Source organism: Microcaecilia unicolor, chromosome 10 (assembly GCF_901765095.1).
Source record: "Microcaecilia unicolor chromosome 10, aMicUni1.1, whole genome shotgun sequence".
Taxonomy (NCBI): Eukaryota; Metazoa; Chordata; class Amphibia; order Gymnophiona; family Siphonopidae; genus Microcaecilia; species Microcaecilia unicolor.
Genome location: NC_044040.1, coordinates 164,438,156 through 164,461,846, shown reverse-complemented (window position 1 = coordinate 164,461,846; position 23,691 = coordinate 164,438,156). Strand labels below are relative to the sequence as shown.

Genomic DNA, 23,691 nt, shown 5'->3' with positions numbered 1-23,691 from the left:
TAACCTCCAGCTTTGCCCAGGCTCCACCCACAGACCACCCCAGCATTATCTAGATACTGCTGAAGCAGACAACGGGAATATTCAGCATTACCATATAATATGGAGGAGGTACTACATAGTGGCACCTAAATGTAAGCATCACTTACATCATAGGTGCCAGTGATTGGTCATTATGCGTGAATGTGCACTAGGCACTATTTTATAATTTAGCACCTAAGTTCTATAGCAAGTAACTACAGGGGTGCGTATACATGAGCAGAGCATGGGCGAACCATGGGCATGTCTTCAAGTGACATGCATAACATATAAGAATACTCATAAGCACATAAGCACTGCCACGCTGGGAAAAGACCAAAGGTCCATCAAGCCCAGCACTCTGTCTCCGACAGCGGCCAATCCAGGCCCCAAGAACCTGGCAAAAAAACCAAAATTTAATAACGATCAATGGACTTTTCCTTCAGAAATCTGTCCAGACCCCCTTTAAATTCAGCAAGGCCAGCTGCCGTGACTACCTTCTCCGGCAATGAGTTCCAGAGTCTAACTACGCGCTGAGTAAAGAAAAACATTCTCCGATTTGTTTTAAACCTACACATTCTAATTTCATCTTGTGTCCCCTGGCGCATCCATTTATAGATTCCACTGACATGGTGTAAATGGTTGCACCATGCCAACTTACACTAGCATTCTATAATGACATCTTGGTGCATGTATGCCGTTATAGAACTGACACCCAGCACTTGGCATCAGCATGCCTAAATGTAGGCACCAGTTCATTGAATTGCCTCCTTAGCATTGTTCCCTCTAAGCTGAGTCGGAGACCTCCAACTGCATTACTGCCAGTGGGGGCAGGGTGGAGGTGTGTGCTTGGATATTATGTTTTCAATCATTAGGGCAAGCAGGTTCCCTGGAGTCCTGCAAAGCTTACCTGTCCCATACTATTGGAATCATGATTGTGAAACAGCTCCCCCCACTAGCCGGACTGTAGCTGGAGGACTCTCACTCAGCTTAGAGCGAGCAGTGCTCCTTAGTGCCTCTGAATATCCATCTCAGCAGCACTTATCCAGGTAGTAGTACCTTTGAATATCGACCTTACTATTAAGAACCAGTATTCATGTGACAATCTAATGACAACTTCCACAGGGGTAGCCGTGGTAGTCTGTAAGGTGCTACCAGCCCACAGTCATGACAGTACGGTAAACATCTATTCAATAAGATATTAATAGAACTTGTAAATTTTATGTTATGATTAAGTTCATCTTTAGCATACTGTAGATGAAGATGTAGTTGCTTCTGTTTTTCTGCCATTTGCAATGACAGTGCAGCTGTCCGTAGTCTCATTTGACTGATAGATGTTACGGGGGGGGGGGGGGGGGGGGGGGGGGGGAGTTTTTCTCTTGAGAATGGCAGGTGACAAAATGAATTAAATGACATGTGACTTAGTTCAAGCAAAAGGGAAAGAGGATGGAAGCAGTTAGTTATTGATAAAAGAGTATTTTTAATTTTTGGGAGTATAATGAGCAACTACCCATTCATGCTCTAGAGTGTCTCACCTATCAAAGGCTAGAAGGCAGTAACAATCTTGGTAACACAGTAGATGTCAGCAGATAAGGGCTAATTGCCTAGTCCTATCTTGCAGTGCAACCAGTGCTTGACTTTCTCTTAAATGGTGAGAGTAATCAAGTGTTGAGTTGTTACTGCTGGGTAATCTGTATGCCACCATTTAACTGATAAAGCAGCTTTCTTAGGGTTGGATAGGTTTTCCAGAGACATCTAGTACAACTCATTCAGAAGTTTCTTTGTCTATCTTCTCTCATAAATTTTAGACAAGGCTACTCCTTGTGTTTGTTTTTGAGATTATAGCTATTTACCTTAGCAATTTATTGATTTTATCATTCCAGAGTAAATGGAGTAGTCTTGTTATTCCTGGCTGTACTTTGGTCCTATCTTATCTCTAAGCCTTCTGTGGGTTTTCCCTTTCTAAAACTGGGTACTGACGTAGAGAATTCTTTGAGTGAAGGTTGTTTTTTTTTTTTCTTTTGGAAGATCAGAGAGTTGCTAGGCTAGAGGTCACCATAAATATGCCACCATGAATTATGAGCATTCCGTTAGCAGGGCCCTTTGTAAAAAGACCACCCATTTTCACACGATCAGAACTGAAAGGAGACATTGACTATTCTGATTCTGATTCATTAAAGATTTTTTCCCATTCTCTGCCTATGGGAAAAAAAACAAACTAAGGGCTTCTTTTATCAAGCCACGATAGCGGCTCCCGGTGCGGTAGTTCCGACAAAGTCCATTTACTTTGAATGGGCTCTGTCGGCATTTCCACACGGGAACTGCTAGCTTGGCTTGATAAAAGAGGACCTTAACGAATCAGGCCATCAGTGTGCTGTTAGCTGGAATGATACCTGATCACATTTGTATTTTAGCTCTTGTAGACCAGCAGAGCTTTTCTTCTATGTAATAAAATTGAGGCAGTTCTAGAACATATTGGACCTTATTGAAAAAGGACATTTTGTCATTTTGGGGGAGGTTCTATAAAGTGGCTCCTCCTTTTGGGTGCCCCGATGAAGTGCAAGGAGTTCCAGTTCAGTAACAGAATTAGAGTATCCTGATTTTGTTATAGAATACTAGCGCAAACCCGCATCAGCAAGCCCCTGTTTATGCCAAGTCAACGGCAAGCATAAGTGGGCACGCCTAAATGTGCCAGTCAACATGCACATCTGATCTCTAATTAAAAAATGAATGGTTTAAAAAAAAAACCCCTAAACTTAAAATGTCTGCATGTATGTGGATGTGCCGAGTGACACTTAGATGGCGACTCCGGCTTTGATGAACTAGGTTCAGTGCTGGGCAGACTTGTACTATCTGTGTCCCTTATATGACAGTCTGGAAAGGGCTGGAACCTAAGGACAGTGCTGGGCAGACTTTTATGGTCTGTATCCCGTAAATGACAAGACAGGCTGGAGTGGGTTTTAGACAGCAGCTCCAGTAGTTGGAACATAAGAACAGGGCCGGGTGGAATTCTATGGCCTATGTCCCAGAAATGCCAAAGAAAGACATGATCAAGTATATTACATCACATTTATTGTTGATTTAATAATGAATTGATAATGAGTGTGACAGTTGGGCAGAATAGTTGGGCAGACTATTTAGACTGGATGCATCATTCAGATCTTTAGCTGCCATCACTTATTATGATAGTATTCTATAAGATGTGTGCATTGATGGACTTGCCCATAGCCCTCCAATTCCCTACCCACATGTACTCCGCCTTTGCAGGTGTGCACTAAGGCATGCACTACCTCGCAGAATAGTGCATAGAGTATGAATGTGCATAGCTATAGGCACCCCTTGTGTGCACAAGGCCCTCGTACCTGCTGCATGCCATTTCTAGAATTGCCTTTTTTTGTCCTTGTTGAAAGAATCACTATGAAGAGAGGCTCATTGACAAATTGACCCGAAAATAGATGTCACTTTTCATTTCAAGTAGCGTTCCGCTGTCACATTCTAGTGAAAGCAAATTGAAGAAAGTTAAAAAGTTTTACTTTGCATTAAATTCCCGGCCATATGGTAATCCATAGGAACACAGTGTTGGTGCTGGAAGAACAGCAGCTGTAGGTGGTACTATTGGCTTTGTATGATGCTACTTTATAGCAGAAAGCTTTGCTCTACAGGCAGCAGCCCTTGAATTTGAAGCCTGTGTTGACTGGAACTCTACAGAGATTAGGAGTGTTAAATGTTAGGATGTTAGGTCTTCCAAAGCTGCTACTGTTCTCTATCACTGACTTCATCGAGCTTTCCACGTTTAATAGCTTTTTTCTTTGAGCCCGTCCATGAAGATTTAAGTGATGGAAGATAACCTGCTGAAGGGCCAGTGCTTCGTGATATAGATCTTAGTTCCCATCAGAGCCTTCGCAGGAGGGATGCATGTAAGCGGTTCTCCAGACAATGGGATTAGATCGTGTTAATGTGCAGATTTGGCCAGCTAATCAGTTTGCTGGACAGGATTCAGTGAGCCCTTGCTTGACCTGCATTATAAATCTTGCAGACTGCTTTATGATTAAAAAAGCAAGGGAAAAAAAACAATGATTTATTGCATTGTTTCATGCTCAAACAAAAAATGTGCTATGAATAAATCTGCTCACGGCACTTAGAATCGTGAGGGTCTCAGCAGTGTTTGGTAACTTAAAATAACCCTTTGCAGCATAGCAGTTCCTGCCGGCACTAATGTGTTCCTTTCAGCTTCTACTGAAAAATTTTGTGAAGAAGTCCAACAGAAACAGAGGTCAACTAGGAAGTCATAGGTGATCCCTTTTTATTAGACAAACTTAATATATTTGGTATTGCCTATTCTTAGCAATATATTTGATGTTCACTTTTTGTATATCAAATTGGAGCAACATGGCTGCCACACTACTTTATTAAAGGGGATACAGTTGAAGTTTCATGTTCAGAAGTGAATGTAAACACCTTGTGTGAATTCAGCTTCCTTTCATTGGAGAGTTAATTCCATAAGGGGGTCTTTTACTAAAGATTAGCTTGAGTTATTTGTAGCAGGGCCCATTTTATTCCTATGGTCCCTACTACAGATAACTGGAGCTAATCTTTAGTAAAAGACCCCCTAAGGTTCCTAAGTGGCACCTGATTGGTGTATATTGTATCAAGAAAAGTAGTTGCCTACTTTCCTTTATAGTAGTGGTTCTCAACCTTTCTTCTGTTGTGACACATCTGACAGACGTTGTTTACCTGTGTGACCCATTGAAAGCTACAATTCACATCTCATCAAAAATCCACCTCCCCCCTCCTACACACCATATATAATTTCATTGCTGCTAATGATAGTACAAGAGAAATACAGAAGCGATGGTGGTGAGTAGGAGGAAGAGAGGGAATGGTGGACTGAAGGTCTGCAGCAATTCCATTTGGGGCTGGTGGTAGAAGGACATATTTTGGAGATTTCAGTTACCTGATTTCTAGGTTATCAATTCTGTCCAACTTACTGTGCACATGGTTATTAAGGAAAGCACAAGTCTGGTGTCAAATATTTGGTGGCACACCTCCCAGCTCTTGGTAACACACCAGTATGTCCCAACACACTGGTTGAGATCACTGCTTTATAGAACACTAGTGTAGCACCAGCACTTTATACCAACCATAGAGCTGATATAGGTGTGTGTGGACCTATAGTTCAGAGATATATGTGCAACATAATTTAAGCAAATAACTTAGGAGCCCTTTTACCAAGCTGCAGTAAAAAGTGGCCTGCGGTAGTCTGAACGCGTGAATTTGGTGTGGGCTGGGCCATTTTTGTTACCGTGGCTTTTTTTTTAGTGGGGTGGTAAATGACCATGCACTAAAATTAAAAGTAGCGCGCGGCTATTTACTGCCTGAGTCCTTACCACCACCCATTGACCTAGCGGTAAGGGCTCACGCACTACTCTCTCGGTAATCAGGTAATGTGGGCCAATGTGGCTGCGCTGCCGATTACCGGCGGGAATGCCCCCCGCAGTAGAAAATAGAAAAATGTTTCTACAGCGGGAAAACAGTGCGCGCCAACTTCAAAATTACCACCGGGCGCCCGTGCTAGCCTAGCGGTAGTGTTGATTTAGTGTGCGCTACCTCCATGTTAACCTTAGTTTAGTAAAAGGGCCTCTTAATGCCCTGCCTATGCTCCACCCAGATGCTTCCCTTGCGCATGCCCACGTATATACAGTAGCACTTAAGTAGCATATTGGTATGTATGCAGATATCTGCACACTTTTGCAGATATATATTGATATTCTAAAATTTTATGTGCATACTAGTGGAACCATGCCCGTTTCCTCAACAATGAAATGGGCCCTAGGAAGGCTGTTCTGTAAACTTTTTTTTTCTCTCTCCCCTGCCCTCCCATCCGTGTCCCGCGATTCTCTCCTCTACTGTCCTCCCATCCCATCCATGCCCATCAATTCTCCTCTGCCCTGCCCTGCCCTCCCTTTCCCTTCCTCCCTCCCGCCCTCCCCTCGATGTCCCACAATTCTCTCCTCCCCTCGATTTGTACCTGAACATTCTCTGGCTGGCTGGCACTGGCTTCCGTTCCGTTCGTAACATCCCTTCTGATGTCAGCTCGCCTCCAGCGTTCCCTTCCCTTACTGTTCCGCCCTCTGACATCATTACGTCTTGATGCGAGGGCGGGGGCAGTGAGGGAGTATGGAAATGGAACGCTGGAGGCTGGCTTATGTCAGGAGATGTTACGAACCCAGGCAGCCAGACACAGAACGTTAGCGGTGCAAATTATTATATAGGATGTGGATTCTAAATGTAGGTGACCACATTATAGAACTGCTCTGACTGTGTCTTCCTTCGATCTAACTTCTCTATGCAGTGGGGTCATGCAACCATTCTTGGGGTCCCTTTTACTAAGCTGCGGTAAGCACTAACCCATGATTATTGCAGTTAAAAATGCCTTACCACGGGGCACGCTTAGGCATCCCATTGTAGTTTTGGGATTGGCATTCGCTACTCATGCACTAAAAAATATCGCTGGTCTGGGGGCCGAAAGTGGGTGTGTTCTGCGCCAATTAGTTAGCAAAGGTACATTGCCATATGCTAACAAATTAGCACATGGTTAGCGCATGAGCCCTTACCACCTACAAAAGAGGTGGCAGTAGGGGCGCACACGCTAATGGAAAAATTAGCCCGTGGCCATTAATGCTGGAAATGGAAAAATCACTCATTTTACCCTTGTGGAAAAAATGGCCTTAATGTGTGGGAGTGACCCACATAAAGATGTGCTAAGGCTACTTTTTACCACAGTTTAGTAAAAGACCCCCCTCTTGGTTATTTATTTATTTATTTTTAACTAGAAAAGGGTTTGCCCATTCATATAAAGATGCAAATGAGCAAGCCTGTTTGAAAAGGAGATAAAACTGAACAGCAGAGCTACTTTCTTTCATGTTAGAAGAAGCAGAACAGTACGAAATGGCTTTAAAAATAGCACACACACACACACACACACACACACACACGTCATACGAAAAGTGGATTCTCCTGAAGTCTTTGTGGCAACGGGGGGGGGAGGGGGGGGGATGACAGGAATACTGAGTTATTTCAAAAAGTCCCCTCAATCTTTTCCGCCTTCTTGAAAGCTTTCTTCCACTTTCCTCATGCCAAAAAATAAAAAAAAAACCAACCAAAACAAACCACTAGCATTTGTAGATCAAAGAAATCCTTTAAATTTTAAAATCTTCCATCCTTGCCAAGCACGTGTTTTCTTTGAGTGAGGTATTTCTTTCTCTGTGGCAGGCCCTGCTGAGGTTAGGACTGTGTACATTGCTTGCTGAGGAACAAGGTAATACTCAGAATTTAATTCAGTATTTAGTTTTTTTTTTCTTATTATGTTTGCACCAATTTCTTGCAGTCAGTTTTTTAAATGCCACTTTTAAAGGGGGCTGTATTCTTGTGCCTCTGTGAGAAACTTAACAATGGCTTAATTTATTTCTTTTTTTGTTTTATAACACTTTAAATAGCCATTGGAATCCCGTTGACTCCGAAAGTCATTTAAGTTGAAAGCCACTCCCGCCATGTAGTACTAAAATACATCATTATGCACCTCCCAAAAGGAGAAAATCACTTTTTAATGAAAAGCTGCTACCACTGTGATTTGGGGCCTGCTGTGTTCGCTCCCAGGCAGTGTTTTAACAGAAGGAGGAGGTCAAAGGGCAGTCAAGTGCTTGAAAATGGTCAATTACAGACAAAATAACTTTTCTGAAAAACTATTAAGTTATTTTTTTTTCTTTTTCAGGTAGAATAGCAGTATATTTTACGATTGTGCTCCCAGGGAGGAGATGGGACACATTTCAGCCTTGTCTTTTGAATCATTCTAAGTCAGAATGCTTCCTTTGTGATTTGGAACTAGAATGAGAAATTGCAGCACATTTGAATATAGAGTTAGTATGGTCTGCATGGGCAAAAGGCAGAATTTAAAAATCATAGGTAGCTGTTCTGTTGCTTAAACATTAAGGACCAGATTCATTAAATGTCACTCAGAATTGAGCGCCCCCCCCAAAACATCGGTGCTAAGCGTGATTCTACAAAGGGCGCGCGCTGTTTATAGAGTCAAACTTAGTTCCAATTCCCATGCCTAAATTTAGGCGCCAGACTTTCACCTGCTGAAACTTGTTGTAAATGCTAGCGCCCAAGTTAGGCACTCTGAGGCTATGTTCTATAATTCCGCACACAACTTTTCAGAATGCCCGACATGCTCATGGCCATGCCCTCTAGTAGAGTTAGACGCCTTCCTTATAGAATAACATGCAGCCATATGTAATCATAAATTTTAATGAGTGCCAATTAACATCAATAATTCATTGTTAGAACCCAATTATTGATAATTAATGGCTCATTACACAAATAAATTGCACGTGCATCTTGGGCAAGTGCATGAATTTGGACGCACAACTTTTGGAGCCTTATATACTGTCTGGGGGTAAAAGGACAGTTCTGGGATCTAGACACCCATATTTACGTACCCTTGTGTAAATCTATAGACTGCTAGCACTTATCTATGTCGTCCCCCAGATTCTATATAGAATGCTTAGCATTCTGTGCCAAAATCCAGGCGTATTCTATAACAGGGTGCATAAATTAATTGGCAAGCCAATCGGCATTGTTTACAGCACTTAACAAGCAATAATAAGCACTAGTTGGCATTAATTATAATTTACATGCACAAATCGCTAAGTGTATTCTGTGATGCACTGTGCCTAAATTTGAATGCGTGCAGGCAAAAAGGGGTGTGGTTATGGGTGAGGAATAGATGTTTCATGGGCATTCCAAAATTTTCATGCACTGTTATAGATTTAGACGCAGAGGGCCATATTCTATGTGCCAGGATTTATGCCATATTTTCATTAGTGTAAATGGAGGCGCGTAGTTTTTGGCGTTAGGATATCAACTAAATGCATTCTATACACTGCGCTTAAATCTAGCACCGCTTATAGAATATGCTTAGGTGGAAATCATTTGCACATGGATTTTTTAGGTGCCATATATAGAATCTGGCCCTGTACCCTTATTCAGCAGGGCACCTAAGCACTATTCTGTAATGGTGTTGCGTATGTGACATATGGGGGAATTCTGTATAGGTCACCCAAAGGTAGGTGCTGGGATGATCTGCACTATTCTATAAAGGCTGTTCTGTCCAGAGCGGCCTTTAAAGAATACTAGCTAAGCATTTATCTCACACTCAACTTTGAGTGCGAGCATTTACACCTGTCAAAGGCTGGTGTAAATGCTGGTGCCCAACTCATGCCAGTTAGGTGCGTCAATCATAGTAGTCTAAACATAACATCTAAATTCTGGAAATACCGCTGACACACCAATGTCCCTCCCATAGCCACACCCTCTTTGGATTAGCACGTTGTGAAAATTAGGTGTGCATGTTGTAGAATTAGGCATAGGGCCAGGTGCGACCAAACCATTAGGCCACCTGAGACAGGGGCCTAAGGCGGCACTCTTCAGGAGCGGCGTCTCCCTGGCATTACCCGGCAGTGGCGGCATCTCCCTGGCGTTACCCAACAGCGGCAGTGATTGCCATATGCTGCCCTGCCGCTGGCACCAGGCATCTCTCCTTCGTGGCATTACCCAGCAGTGGCAGTGATTCCCATACGCTGCCCTTCTACTGGTACCTGCCTCAGTAAAGGGAAGAGGTGGGTGCTAGCGGTAGTGCAACACCACGAACGGGCTGGAGGTAGGAAGGGGGCAGCATCTCGTCCGGGGGGGGGGGGGGGCGGCAGCATCTTACCTCTGCCTCAGGTGGCATATTGCCTCAGGTCGGCCCTGCATAGGGCAGATCTACACATAACTCCCAATGACTGCCAATTAAGTGCATGCTAATGCCAAACTACCAGAGAATTTTTATTTAATGGGGAGAGGGAACAAGGGTTTGGATTGGGGGGAGGGAGTCAGACCACAAGACTACCAGGGTTTGTGACGTTGGGGGATGGAGACCCAGCAACTCTTTTTAAAAATGTCCCCCATCCTGTCAATTTGTGAACCAAGCACCACTCACGCACTGATAGGAAGGAGGACATCTTCGCAATGAGCTATGGATAACATGGCAGAAATTTGTATGCTTATTGATTACTGCATAACTGTGGTATATGTTTGAGATAATTTAACGATAGAAGCCACTCAGCTTTGGTGTGTGGCTCTGCACGTGGCTTTCTGTATCGTCCCTTATATTTGCTGTTTAACACGAATTACCATGAGCCAACAGTAAACACACTGCAGTAACTGCCAGCATGTGGTTATTGCCTGGGGCTTAGTAAATAGGCTCCTATGAAAAATAAACATCACAGCTTGAGAAATATGATTGTAACCTGAGCAGTGGAAAAAAATCAACCCATCTCTGGTTTGAATGTGAGCTCAGCAGCACCTGAAGTACCTTAGAAAGTAGGAGACCTTACACTACCTTAAGCACTATACCTCAAATGAAATGAAATGACAAGAAGAAAACCAAAAGGCAGATCTTTATGGTATGCTTACTTGAAATATGTATGTCCTTTTTTTAGCTGCGCTTCAGAAAAAAACCAAGGGGCTTGTTAGATCTTGCTGACGTCTCGTCTTACTTCATGGAAATGGCTAAGGTCTGCAGTTCCCAAGCTGTGTTCTTGTAAGATCATGGAAAAGGATGTGACTTTATTTTCAGGGGTCTGCTGATGAGAGGAGGGAGAGTACACTAAATTCTGCTCATCGGCATGGCTAGACCACTGAGGAAGCAAATCAACTGAGTCAATTTAGAACGTCTCTGGTTGTTTTTGTTTTTTGGGGATTTTTTTGTCTTTTTTTAATGGTTCAATTTCTTTAATTCTGAATTTTTAAATCTTATTTCTCGCAGCCCAGAATACTTGCAACAATCTTCAAAAACATTCTTCCATAGGTAGGGGGGGGGGGGGGGGGGGGGATATGGCTGGGCCCATTCATGACAGTTAAAAAACATAGAAGTAGTAGTAGCTCCCTTTCTCTGACTTGTAGGTCAAAGGTACTAGTTGCTGGGGCATCTTAACAATTAGAAAACCTGGTTGAACATTTGGAAGTAAAACAGCTGTACAATCAGAGTATCCCTCTGAGGTGGCGTTAGGTGAGGGAGGGGCCAGGGTGGTTCATGGTGTGAGGCACAGAGTTCATCAAAAAGGGTACACAAACAACTGAGGCCTATAAAAAAAGCTTCAGAAAAAAAGTGGATAAACATTATAAAAGGAAGTGGTACTACTATATCCCTTTATTTTTGCACATAGAATAATAGCACTAAATGCTAATAAAAACAAAACAAAATGCTAATATTTCTCATAAAAGAAAGATTTAGAACTCTGTTTTTAAAGGCCCTTGTTAGAGGCTGATTTACAAAACTGTAGTAGGGTTTAACAAAAAGGCATGAGTTATTTGTGAATAGGTTCCATTGACGAACCTACATTTTTTGTGGGAAACCCTTACTGCAGCTTTGTGAATCGGCTTCTCACCCCTTGATCAAGATTAAACAAATTTTTCCTCCAAAAGGTAGCTCCTACCTCAAAAAGGTTTTGCACAAATGAATAATAAAGATGAAAATTGTGCACTCCCTCAGTTGGAAGAGTCAATTAGTGACAAATATGGACAGCAATAAATATTCATCAAATAAAGGATTTATACAATTTCCACCTCAGGGGTTCACTGAAGGTCTGAAATGTAGTTTTGTAGCTGTTTGTTTCATTTAAGTTTGCCACAGATGTCTCAGTTTTAGCACATTACACCAACAGGAATTTGTCCCAGAAATGTTAAGCAGGATAATTTGCTAAAATATAACCGTATTTTGTTGGTGTGTGATCCAGCTAATGGTTTTTAAGCTCACAAAAGGAGCTAATGAAAGCAAGCTAAAAAAGTAATTTAAAGGGTGCATCACACACAGGAAGTAAATTTCATCTTTCGGACACTGTGTTGCTGTTAGAGTCCTGACACATCTAGCAAATCTTCAGCAGAAAAGGAGTAGAAAAAAACCGATTGTTTTAACCTTGCATTTAAGGGTCTTATTTGGGGCTTGCTGGAGGGAAACGGAGGAGCTCATTATTGATTGTGGTCTCTTCATGTTTTCAATTAGGAAAATTAGAAACCCCAACTTTTAGCAGGACAGTGACCGTATTCATTTTAATTTGGTTGCCAGCATTTAAATCAATACCAGTAGTCAACATCGCTATACATAAAGGGCAATTCTATATTCTAGGATAGTGGTTCCCAAACCTGGTCCTGGAGGCACCCCAGCCAGTCAGGTTTTCAGGGTACCCACAATGAATATTATGGGTATCCTGAAAACCTGACGGACTGGGGTGCCTCCAGGATGAGGTATTGGAACCAGTGTTCTAGGAGCCTGCATTTACAATATCTAGAATACTAGCTGTTATCCTTCTAATTCTATAATAGTTACCAAAAATTGCATGTACAAATTTGGACATGTGCCCAATTTGTGCACGCAGTGTAATTGAATAACGAACTAATTAGTGCCAATAATTGGATTTTTTAACAAATAATAATTGGCATTAATTACATTTAATTGAAACTTATGTACGTAAATCTATGCACAAATAGATAAAGGGGAGCGGAAATGAGTCATGGGTGGAACGGGGGCGTTCCTAGGATTCACACGTGTTGTTATAGAATACGGGGGATATGTGCTCAATTTAGGCATGTACATTTGCACCAGTTTTCAGTTGGTACAAATGGCTATGCCTAAAGCTAGGCGCGAGTCCTGAACGTAAGCGCTATTCTATAAACCGCACCTAACTTTAAGTACGGCATATAGATAGGCTTTTTTTGGTGCCATATATAGAATTCACCTCTATGCATATATTTGTGCACTTACCTCCAAATTCTATAAATGGCACCCAAAGTTAGGCACACAGCTGGATGTGCAGTTATAGAATAGGGGCAGTTATGCACATACCAAAATTAATCGGCAGTAAATTGGCTATAAATACCAGTAGTTGGTGTTAACAAGTGCTGTATAGTGCTAATTTGATGCAGTATGCAGAACAAGCATGCTCCTATTGTATAAACAGTCCGTCCCCCCCCCCCCCCCCCAACATTCAGCACTAACTGGTCAGAAATGGCTGCTGACCAGTTAAATAGCATTTTAGCGCCTAACTAGCAATATACAGCAGGAGATAAATGGTTATCGCCTGCTGAATATCCGTGGTTAGCCACTAACCATGGGATTCTGTATACCGTGCCTTAATATCCGCATGGATATCGAAGCATATTCTATAGCAGTGCATGTAACTTAATTGGTTAACTAGCTAATCAGCGCTGTCAATTGTATGTGAAACAATTATCAGCACTAGTTGGCATTAAGATTTATGCGCACAACTCTCTAAGTGTATTCTGTAGTGTGGTGTGCTTAAGTACTAAGGCTTATTTTTGAAAGAGAAGAGCGCCCATCTTTCGACACAAATCGCAAGATGGGCGTCCTTCTCCCAGGGTCGCCCAAATCGGCATAATCGAAAGCCAAGTTTGGACGTCCTCAACTGCTTTCCGTCGCGGGGACGACCAAAGTTCACGGGGGTGTGTCAGAAGCATAGCGAAGGCGGGACTGGGGCGTGCTTAACACATGGGCATCCTCAGTGGACTGAATATTTCTACTATCCAGATAAGTTCCTGTGCTAAATGCATTATCCAGATATTTAGTACCACCCATGATCCAGATCAAGGCACTGAATAGCTGTATATCATTTTGCTGCTTCCACTGACATTTAAAAAAAAAAAAAAACAGACTGTGGTAGCTAAACAGTGAAAATAATCTAAAAAATCCACCAGTGCTAAAAGTCAAGATATGAAAAAACATCTGGTTTGAGAGGGGTTTTGCTGAGCAGTTCACAGTAATTCAAGTGAATTGGTCCCTGAAACCCTGAAGCAGCTTTTCTTACGAAACAATGGCCACCATCGGTGGGACCTTTATTTCAAACCCTCAACAGCATTAAGGGGCCCTTTTACTAAGCCTTGTAAGCATTTACACATGCCCAACGTGTGCCAAAATGGAGTTACCACCTGACAACCGCTTTGCTCTTGCGGTAATTTCATTTTTGACGCTCATCTGATACGTGCGTCTGAAAATATTTTTATTTTCGAGTGCACGTAATGGATGCGCGCCAAGTGGCTTTTGACACACGTAGGTCATTACTGCCCCGGACTCTACCACTAGGTCAGTGGCTGGCGGTAAGTTCTCAGACCCAAAATGGATGCACGGCAATTTTCATTTTGCCGCACGTACATTTTCAGCAAAAAAAAAGGCCTTTTCCTTGTCATCAAGCAGATGAAGCCATTACGTATGGGTTATGTCCATCAACCACACCTACACTATCGCAAGCCATTTTTCAGCGTGCCTTTGTAAAAGGATCCCTGACTGACTTACAGATAAGTGTCCTTTTAGACTTTTCACACCATATTTTAAAGCTTTGCTTAGGAAGAATAAGTAAAAAAAAATATATGAAAGTAAAAGATTAGGGACATTTTTATTCCTATGAGGTGACTCATTTGGACCTGTGAGGACAAGTGGGTCCCAGGTTGAGTCCTGAGACTTTTGCTCCCTCTTTTTTTTTTTCATTTTTCTAAATTAAATCTTCAACAGTTTATTACATATTGAGGGACATAATCGAATGTCGCCGGCAAAATAGGTCGCCAGCGATCTATTTTGGCGGCAGCGCAATAGCTGGCTGGAACCGTATTTTCGAAAAAGATGGCCGGCCATCTTTTTTTTCGATAATACGGTTTAGGCCAGCCAAATGCCAGAATTCGCCGAGTTTGAGATCGCTGGTTTTATTTTTCAGCGATAATGGAAAAAAATGCTGGCCATCTCAAACCCGACGAAATCCAAGGCATTTGGTCGTGGGAAGATCCAGCATTGGTAGTGCACTGGTCCCCCTGACATGCCAGGACATCAACCCGGTACCCTAGGGGGCACTTCTAAAAATTAAAAAAATATATACAAATAGCTCCCAGGTCCATAGCTCCCTTACCTTGGGTGCTGAGCCCCCCAAATCCCCCCAAAACCCACTCCCCACAACTCTACACCATTACCATAGCCCTTATGGGCAAAGGGGGGCACCTACATGTGGGTACAGTGGGTTTTGGGGGGGTTTGTAGGGCTCAGCACTTAGCAGCACAAGTGTAACAGGTAGGGGGGGGGATGTACCTGGGTCTGCCTGCTTGAAGTGCACTGCACCCATTAAAAACTGCACCAGGGACCTGCATACTGCTGTCAGGGAGCTGGGTATGACATTTGAGGCTGGCTTACAGGCTGGGAAAAAAGTGTTTTATTTTTATTTTTTTAGTGTGGGAGGGGGTTGGTGACCACTGGGAGAGTATGGGGAGGTCATCCCCCATTCCCTTCGGTGGTCATCTGGTCAATTGGGGCACCTTTTTGAGGCTTGGTCGTGAAACTTAAAGGACCAAGTAAACCTGGCGAAATACTGCTTAATGCCGCTTTTTTTCCCATTAGCCATCTGGTAGCCACGCCCGTGCCCGCCCATGTCCCGCCTTCGCTTCACCGCCGACACTCCCCCTTTTACTTTTGCCGGCGTGGCGACGGGAAAGCGATGATGGTGTCAAAAACGCCACTTTCGATTATACCGATTTTGCTGCTTTTGCGAAATCGCCGGCCATCTCCCGATTTATGTCGGAAGATGGCTGTCGATCACTTTCGAAAATAAGCCTGATTGATGTTTGAATGACTTGATGTATATGTTCTCCCATTCTCGACTCACTGAAGTGATTGTTTTAGTCTGGTATAGTTTTTCGATGTTTTTCATGTCTTATTCTTGACTTTTGGCACTAGTGGATTTTGTGGCTGAATAGTGACCCATAAATGTAAAAGTTATCTGGATATTGTTTATTTCATTTGATATACCATTTCTCTGGTAATCAAACCAAAATGGTTTACAACATAAAATAAAACAAAACAATAAAACATAAACAAAAGGAACACCATAGTTTCATAGTAAAGCTCAGGCACTCAAGACCAGTCAACATTGGCAGAAACATTCTTCAGATTCAAACCAATCACACACATTTATCTAAAAGCCAAATTCAGCTACATTTATGTCAATATAGAATCATCAATTACATTTTCTTTATCCCGTTTCAGAAAATTGGTCAGAAAAACTGAATAACAATCAAGAGACAGATTGAGAACAGTTTACTGTCCAAAGGCCAAATTGAAAAAATATGTTTTCAATAGTACTTGGAAAGACTTATATGAATCTTCAGGCCTCAGATACTGAGGAAGCGAGTTCCAGAGGGCAGAGGCAAGGAAGAAAAAAGCAGACAAACATGTTTATTTCCATCGTGCTTTAGAGGGAGATGGTAGGACTGGCCTGTTATCAGTTAGGGAACAAAGTGTATGGAAAGGTGTGCAAGGAACAATCTGCGTTGCTAAATAAGGAGTGGCTGTGTGCAGAATTTTATATGTTATTATGAGAATTTTGTATTTGATCCAGTATTCAATGGGAAGCCAATGCAAGTGGTTGAATACCCACTGTGTAGCTAATTATCTCTTTCCCAGCCTTGCTCTGCTCTCCCTTATGCTCCTTACACTCTACAAAAAGTAGTGGGCCATTTACACAGATTTTGGGCTTGATACTATTTGTATAGTGACTGAAAATTCATGGATAGGCAAGTTATACATTTGCCAGCGGGGACAATTCTATAACTTGAAATCTCATGATAGGCACCTTGATGCCGAGGGCCGACTCTATAACGGCGTCTTGGCACCAAAATTCCATAAGTTGGCATCGACTCTTACATTAACTTTTCAAAATAGAACTGAATTGTTTTACGGTCAGAAGATTTGGTGTTTTCCGGATGTTTGCCCTTCCTTTCTCTACGTAACAGGGTTGTGCAAAATGGTGGAATATTTTTTCTTCGATTTGCTGTAAAATGCTTGGCAAGATTTGAGACTATAAGATATGTTTTTTTATTCTGCTAAACATCTGAAGTCTTTTCTTGATTCTAAATTTCTGATTCAATTAGGAAATGCAGACCAAATGGAAGAAGCTTACTGATTAATGTGCAGTTATGTTGGTGTATGTTCGGTTTCCTTTCCTTAATATTTATTTATTTCCCAAACTTTCTATACCACTCTAAGGGTCCAATTTACAAAGCGGCGTAAGCCCAATGTGGGCTTACCACTTGCTGAAAAGGAAGTACTGCTGGGGTACCGCTGCAGCCAGCTGTAGTTCTGTACCCAGGTGCGCTGTCACATTCGGTGCTACAAAAATATATTAATTTTTGTAGCACCGCTGTGTACCCGGTGGTAATCAGGCAGTGCCACATGCTGCCCGGTTACTGCCGGGTCAGTACACTTGCCACATGGCCATTTCAAAAAAAAAAAAGACCTACCTTTGCGGTAAAAATGGGGCCTTGTTGCGCGTGAAAAACGCGTGCTGACGTCAGCGCAGGCCCCCTTTTGCCACAGCTTGGTAAAAGGGGCCCTAACTGACTTGCAGAGCGGTGTACAGGCTATAACAAAGAAAATAGGAAAGAAACTCCATTAAAACATAGGATAGCATAACAATTACACCAGGAGTCAAACTAAAGGGAAGAGAAAAAAAACAGGTATAGGTTAGGATGGGTAGGGTAAAAGTCTGCGGTTAGCAGATTCGTTTGGTAAAAGTCTGCGGTTAGCAGATTTGTTTTCCTTTGTACTATTTTCTTAAGATTACTATTTGCTTTTTCAAGTGAAAGTTGTCCTTAAATTGTAATTTTGAATCTTCAATAAATATAAATTTTTTTTAAAAATTTGGCATCAACATGCCTACATTTAGGCATGCTCGCTTATGCCAGGTAAGTTGGCACTGCTAAGTGAATTCTACAGTGCACATAACTTATGTGCCACTTGTACTCCGCACACATGTACAACCCCTTGTAGTTACATGCTATGGCATTTACATGATCCCTAATAGAGTAGTCATAGTGCATTTGAATTGCACGTGCCCAGTTATAGAACTGCCTTGATAATTTGGTTTGAATATCGACCTCATGGTATTTTCCAAGTTGTGGCAGTCACTGTGTGCTGCCAGATTGGCGACCCATGTTTAATCTCAATTTAGCAAATGTTCAGATGACCCAGGTCCCTTCCTGGGGTAATGTCCTGGCTCAGGAATAACAATACCTGGGACATCAATAGATCTGAAAACTTGTATCCCTAAACATTTGCTAACCACTGAACCATGATGTCTTCCCCTGTGCCTTTCAATTTGTGTATTGAAGTACTCCTTTGCTTTCTAGTTCTCAAAGACTTGATTATTGATAAACATGCACACCAAAGCTGGTAGCATTTAGTTAACTAGACTCTAAATGGTGCAGCACATGTTGGAAAAGTGATTTGTCATTCTTGGCAGCCCCAAAAACAAAGAAAGTGGTCTGTTTTGCACAAGTTGTCTTTGTTTTCTGTGTCTGCTGGGCAGTACACCCTGGGTTTGTATGTGTTCAGGAACTAATTGGGCTTGATGTGGAGATGCTGGTCTTGACCCCTGTACTTCTTCCTGCTAGGCATTGGTATCTGTTTTTAATTAAATAAAGCCAAAAATCACCTTGTAGTCTGAACCATGTCTAAAGATGTGATGTGGATGAACTCTGGAAGTGCAACCAAAATGACAAAAGGGATGGATTGACTACTTTATGAGGAAAGGGTAAAGTGGTTAGGTTCTGATGAAACAGCTGAGGGAAGATGTGATAGAGATCTATAAAATCGTGATTGGAGTGATATCGGAAAACACAAATTTGGTTGTTTAATTTTTCAGAAAATACAAAGACTAGGGGACAGACTATGAAGTTTCCAGTATTACATTTAAAACAAACAAGAAAAAAAGAAATTTTCACACAGTGCAAAATTAAGCTCTGTATTTCATTGCTGGAGGATGTGATAAAAGCAGTTATCTGGGTTTAAAAATGGACAGGTTACTGGAGGAAAAGTCCATAGACCATTAAGGTAGACTTGGGGAAAGCCTCTGCTTATCCCCGGAGGTCGGTGTCCTGTTATGATCTGAATTGGCCACTTTTATATAAAAGGATTCCAGGCTTGATGGATCTTTGATCTGACCCAGTATAGCAGCTCTTGAGTTGTTGGAACAGCTTGTTTTTGTGCTGAAGGAAAATAGGGGAACTCTTTATTGGTCTGTTCATAGTCTGAATTATAAAAATAAAGGGCATCATTTTCAGCAACAGTAGCAACTGTATTCATTTAAATGTTGGCCCCAGTGGACCTGGTACTTCTGTGGACAGTGGAATGTGTATAATAACATCTTGGAGTTTATGGAGGAAAGTCCTCAAAATTTCCATTAGCAGGAAATCTGATGTGTTTGTGATTGCCAAGAGATCTTGTAAGTTCATTATATTGGGAGTATGGTTCACAAACCTATCCAAAATTAAGCTTTGGAAAATGCAATTACAAGCATAAAATCTTTTTGTCTGGTTACCATATTTTCTATAATTCGGGCTTCTGTTCTTATTTTTAATTTGTAAATTTAGGTGCTTATTTCCCAGCTAATTAAGAATTCTTTGAGGGTACAAAAATTCAGTTGGATCAGTATTCAGCCTGCAGTAGTCGATGATTGTCATGGTGTTGGCTGTTGTAGGCAGAACTTGATTATATAACAATATCAAAGTCTTAGTTGAAGAAAGGGATCCCTAATAAATAGTTCAAACTAAATTATCAAAAATGTAATCCTGTCCAAACGAGCCAGAGTGAAGAGGCATAAAGGCACATCGTTCTATGTAATGAAGAGAGCCTATGATTGAATAGCCGTTTGCAGCCAACTTTAAGTGCTTTTGAGCAGGATGTTGGCTAAGGCAGTCACTGAGGTCCTTTTTTCCTCCATTTTTTATTAGAGTGATGTGCCTTCAGGCCTCTGCACTCTGGCTCGTTTGGACAGGATTACCTTTTGATAATTTAGGCAGAACTTGAGCCATATTTTCAATGCTTGGCCTAATCTGGGTACCAGCATTGAATATCCAGGACTTGCATAACTGCCGTAAATTATCAGGGTGCTGGCTGGTATTCAGCTTGGTACCCTGATAACAAAGTAGATACAGTTGCTGTCCCAACTTCATCCACTTTGTTATCCGGTTGCCATATGATTATAACTGTATAAACTCTGGCTCCTCCCTGATTTCGTCCGCAGACCACCCTGGCACTCTGCAGCAGTCTTCCTGCTGAATATTGGCCTGAATGTTTATTAGTGTTCTCATGCCACAGATACTACTGATCAATACCTTTTCTGGTAGGATCAATGAACATTTGTGACACTTAGGAGTCGTTTGCACAGAAAAGACATAAAAACTGAGTGGAGGATACAGAAATCTTCTAATGGTATCTCTTATGTTAAATGGTCCAAGGACACAAAAGCAATGAAAGTTGTGAAAACAGCAGTATGGACACTATTAGAATCATAGCTAGATACAGCTTTGGAACATTTGACCAACAGTCTTTTTAAAGACTTGACCTATGTTTAGTACCCTTTTGAATCATCAGCTACTACATTTGGGTGTTGTAACACATATACAGACTCCTGAAGCAGGCAGTATTGCTGAAACACGGTGCCGTATCGAGTCTATTTAATTTATTTGTGGAATAAAGCGAATAACACTTTCTCCATCTCCTGGGCTTCATTGGAAGAGTTTTGTTGATCAACCTACTGTATATATCTCGCCTAAAATATCGGGCCCACCAAAGAATATGCATAGGTGTATTCTATAAAGTATGTCTAAATTTAAGCTTGCTTTGTAGAATGTGCCTAAATTTTCATGTGACTTATAGAATACGCCGATTGTCCATATGCATGACTAAATTTAATTGTGGACAGTTACTTGGTATAAATGCTGATGCCTAAATTAGGCGCAGACCGGGTGTATTCAATAACAACACGGAGAGATTTTAGAAATGCCCACAACTCACCCATGGCCATGCTGTTTTTCAACTATGCAACTTAGAATTTACATGCATCACGTTACAGAAACACTTAGACAGTTGTGCGCGTAAATTCTAATTCATGCCAAGTCAATAATTGCTTGTTAATTGGCAATTATCGGAGCTTATTGGCTTGTTAACTAATTAAGTTGCTTACACAAATTTGGTCATAATCTGGCTTTGTACGTGCAACTTAAGTCGTGCTATATAGAACCCAGGGGTTAGCGCCAATTTTTTTTTGCACCCTCTTTGCAGATATGCTGATATTTACACCTCAGCACCTCAGCAGAATTTTGTCTTTTTCACAAGTATTGCACACAAATGTGCATATAGGCCACTATTATAATCTTTGTACATGTAATCAGCATGTAAATGTTGACACCTACTTCATATAATTAGCCCCAATGGGCCAGATTCTATATAGAGTGCCTGAAAGCTCCACACAGAATAAATTTCCACCTAAGCGTATTATGTAGGTGGTGCCTGTATTTAGGTGTGATATATAGAATATGCTTAGTTGATTACACAGCACTTAAAACTTTGCGCATCTTTTTACACCAAGGGAAATGTTGTGTAAATGCCAGCATGTAATTTAGGCGCACTGGGGCATATTTTATAATAGTGCACATAAATTTTGGAACGCCCATAACCACGCCTCTTTTTGACGGCATGCATTTGAATTTAGGCACAGTGTATTACAGAATATGTTTAGCGAGTTGTGCGTGTAAATTCTAATTATTGCCAATTAGTGCTCGTTATTGCTCAAGACCTGTTACCAACGCTGACTAGCTTGTTAATCCAATTAAGTTACTTACGTTGTTATAGAATACACTTGGATTTTGATGCGGAACATTAGGTGCGATATATAGAATCCTGGGGAATGTGTCTTTTGTGAGTGTTATCATATATATGCTTGGCTCCAGGTGAGCAAACTTTGGGTATATGGTAGTGCTCTTCACTGGTAAGAAACTCTGTTGACAACGCTGATACTACTCCTCTTGTTTTGAAAATACACTATAGGTGAAAGTTCTCCCATTGTGTGAAGATAATGTTGGGTCATTTAGACAGTCACTGTGGACTTGTGGCCCTTTTGTCAGAACCAACATAATTAAAGGCACCAGCCAATCAAAAATGACTTAAATTAAACATACTCTTGTGCTTTATTATTGATAAAAGATGTACGGGGACATTTAGTGAATCAGATGTTTGAAAACAAAAATAGAAGACTTGCTGTGAATCCCCTCCCCTGGCACTTTCCATAACACTATCATTCTGTGTCTTCTTTGAACTGCATATAGAGACTGGAAGTAGTGATATTTGCTAATTCACTTTTTTACACACTGGGAACATTCCAGAAGCTTGTTGCCTACGGTGCATCCTCTTGACACCCCCGTTCATTGTTTTTTTTCACATGAAGGAGCCATCTTGACAGAAGTCATGTTTATGGAACTGATGGCACCAAATGCTTGCCAACAGCATAGATCAACAGTGCCATGTGAACTCTGCAGTAACCATGCTGTGTACAGGCTGAGTTCCTGTCTTGAAGAGAGTCAGCCAAGTGAAATCTGTCTCACCAGGAGAGTGATGTACTATTTCCTGGCATCTTCAGCTCACAAGTGTCGCTGCCAATCATATTAGCTGCTCAGCGCAGCGCAGCCCCCCCACCCCCCCCCCCCCCCCCCCCCGAGAATAAACTGGCATTGCTCAAGGGCTTTACAAAAGCTAGAGAGCTAAGCAACCACCTCTTTTTCTCTCCTTTTCTTCTTACAAAGGGTTATGTAGGATGTGTAAGCATTTATTTGTGCGTGGGCACCTACACAAGTCTGTGTATTAATGCCAAGAAAAAAGGACTGTTGCTTTTGGATGCTGTGGCAGCTTCCATTTTTTGCTTAACGCTCTTGACTGAATTAGAAACAGACTCTTCACTGAGCATTATTAAAGTAGCAGGTTCATTACCTCTTCGGATCAAAGTCCTCATCATACATCTCACCCTCTCTTAGATTCAGGATACTAAATTTTTTTGCAGCATGCGATACCTTTCATCGGGCCAGCTGACAGTCCAAAGGTGATGTTGCACATGCATTTGGAGGCCACAATGGTCCCTTCTTCGTTGTTCTTGTGTTGGTTCAATGAAAGGTATAACAAACTGCACAGAATCTAATTTTTTTTTTTAATAGGGCTGCTAGGACCCCACACTTTACATTCAGAGTATGCTAGACTGTGATTTATGACCACTTGCTGTGTAAATAATATCTTGCACTTCTGTGTCTCCTTGCAGCTTGTAAAACTGGATACTACAAGGCCCTTTCGACAGATGCTTCTTGTGCCAAATGTCCACCCCATAGCTACTCCATCCGAGAAGGCTCTACCTCCTGCACCTGTGACCGTGGTTATTTCCGAGCAGAAAATGATCCCGCCTCGATGCCCTGCACCCGTAAGTTCAATTATTTTTCTTGTTTCTTGCATAGTTAATAATAATTTCTGCAGTTAGAGAAACCACAGCAAAGTGCATTCAGCTTCCCTAGATGCCCTGTTGCTGACAGTGGCAAGCAGTGGACACTGTGGTGCATCTATAAGGGAATATATGTAGTATCAAGGAAAATGGCTGAAATCTGTAAGTGAACTTTGCAAATTTCTCAAGACTTTATGTTCTTTAGGTATGTATGCATTTGAATTACTTCTAGACCTTGTTTATTTATTTGGATTTATCATAAGAA

The 23,691-nt window shown here is 41.7% G+C and overlaps 1 protein-coding gene across 2 annotated transcripts in view; it reads left to right on the top strand.

Moving 5' to 3' along the window:
- EPHA4 (EPH receptor A4) overlaps positions 1 to 23,691 on the top strand; it is a 269,461-nt gene that overhangs the window by 79,389 nt on the left and 166,381 nt on the right. For both annotated transcript variants that reach the window (XR_003943502.1, XM_030215596.1), the window contains exon 4: positions 23,253 to 23,408. Coding sequence is in view for 1 of the 2 variants with exons in the window: in XM_030215596.1 (XP_030071456.1) it covers positions 23,253 to 23,408 (156 nt within the window). In the remaining variant the exon portion in view is untranslated. The remainder of the gene's footprint in view (positions 1 to 23,252; positions 23,409 to 23,691) is intronic.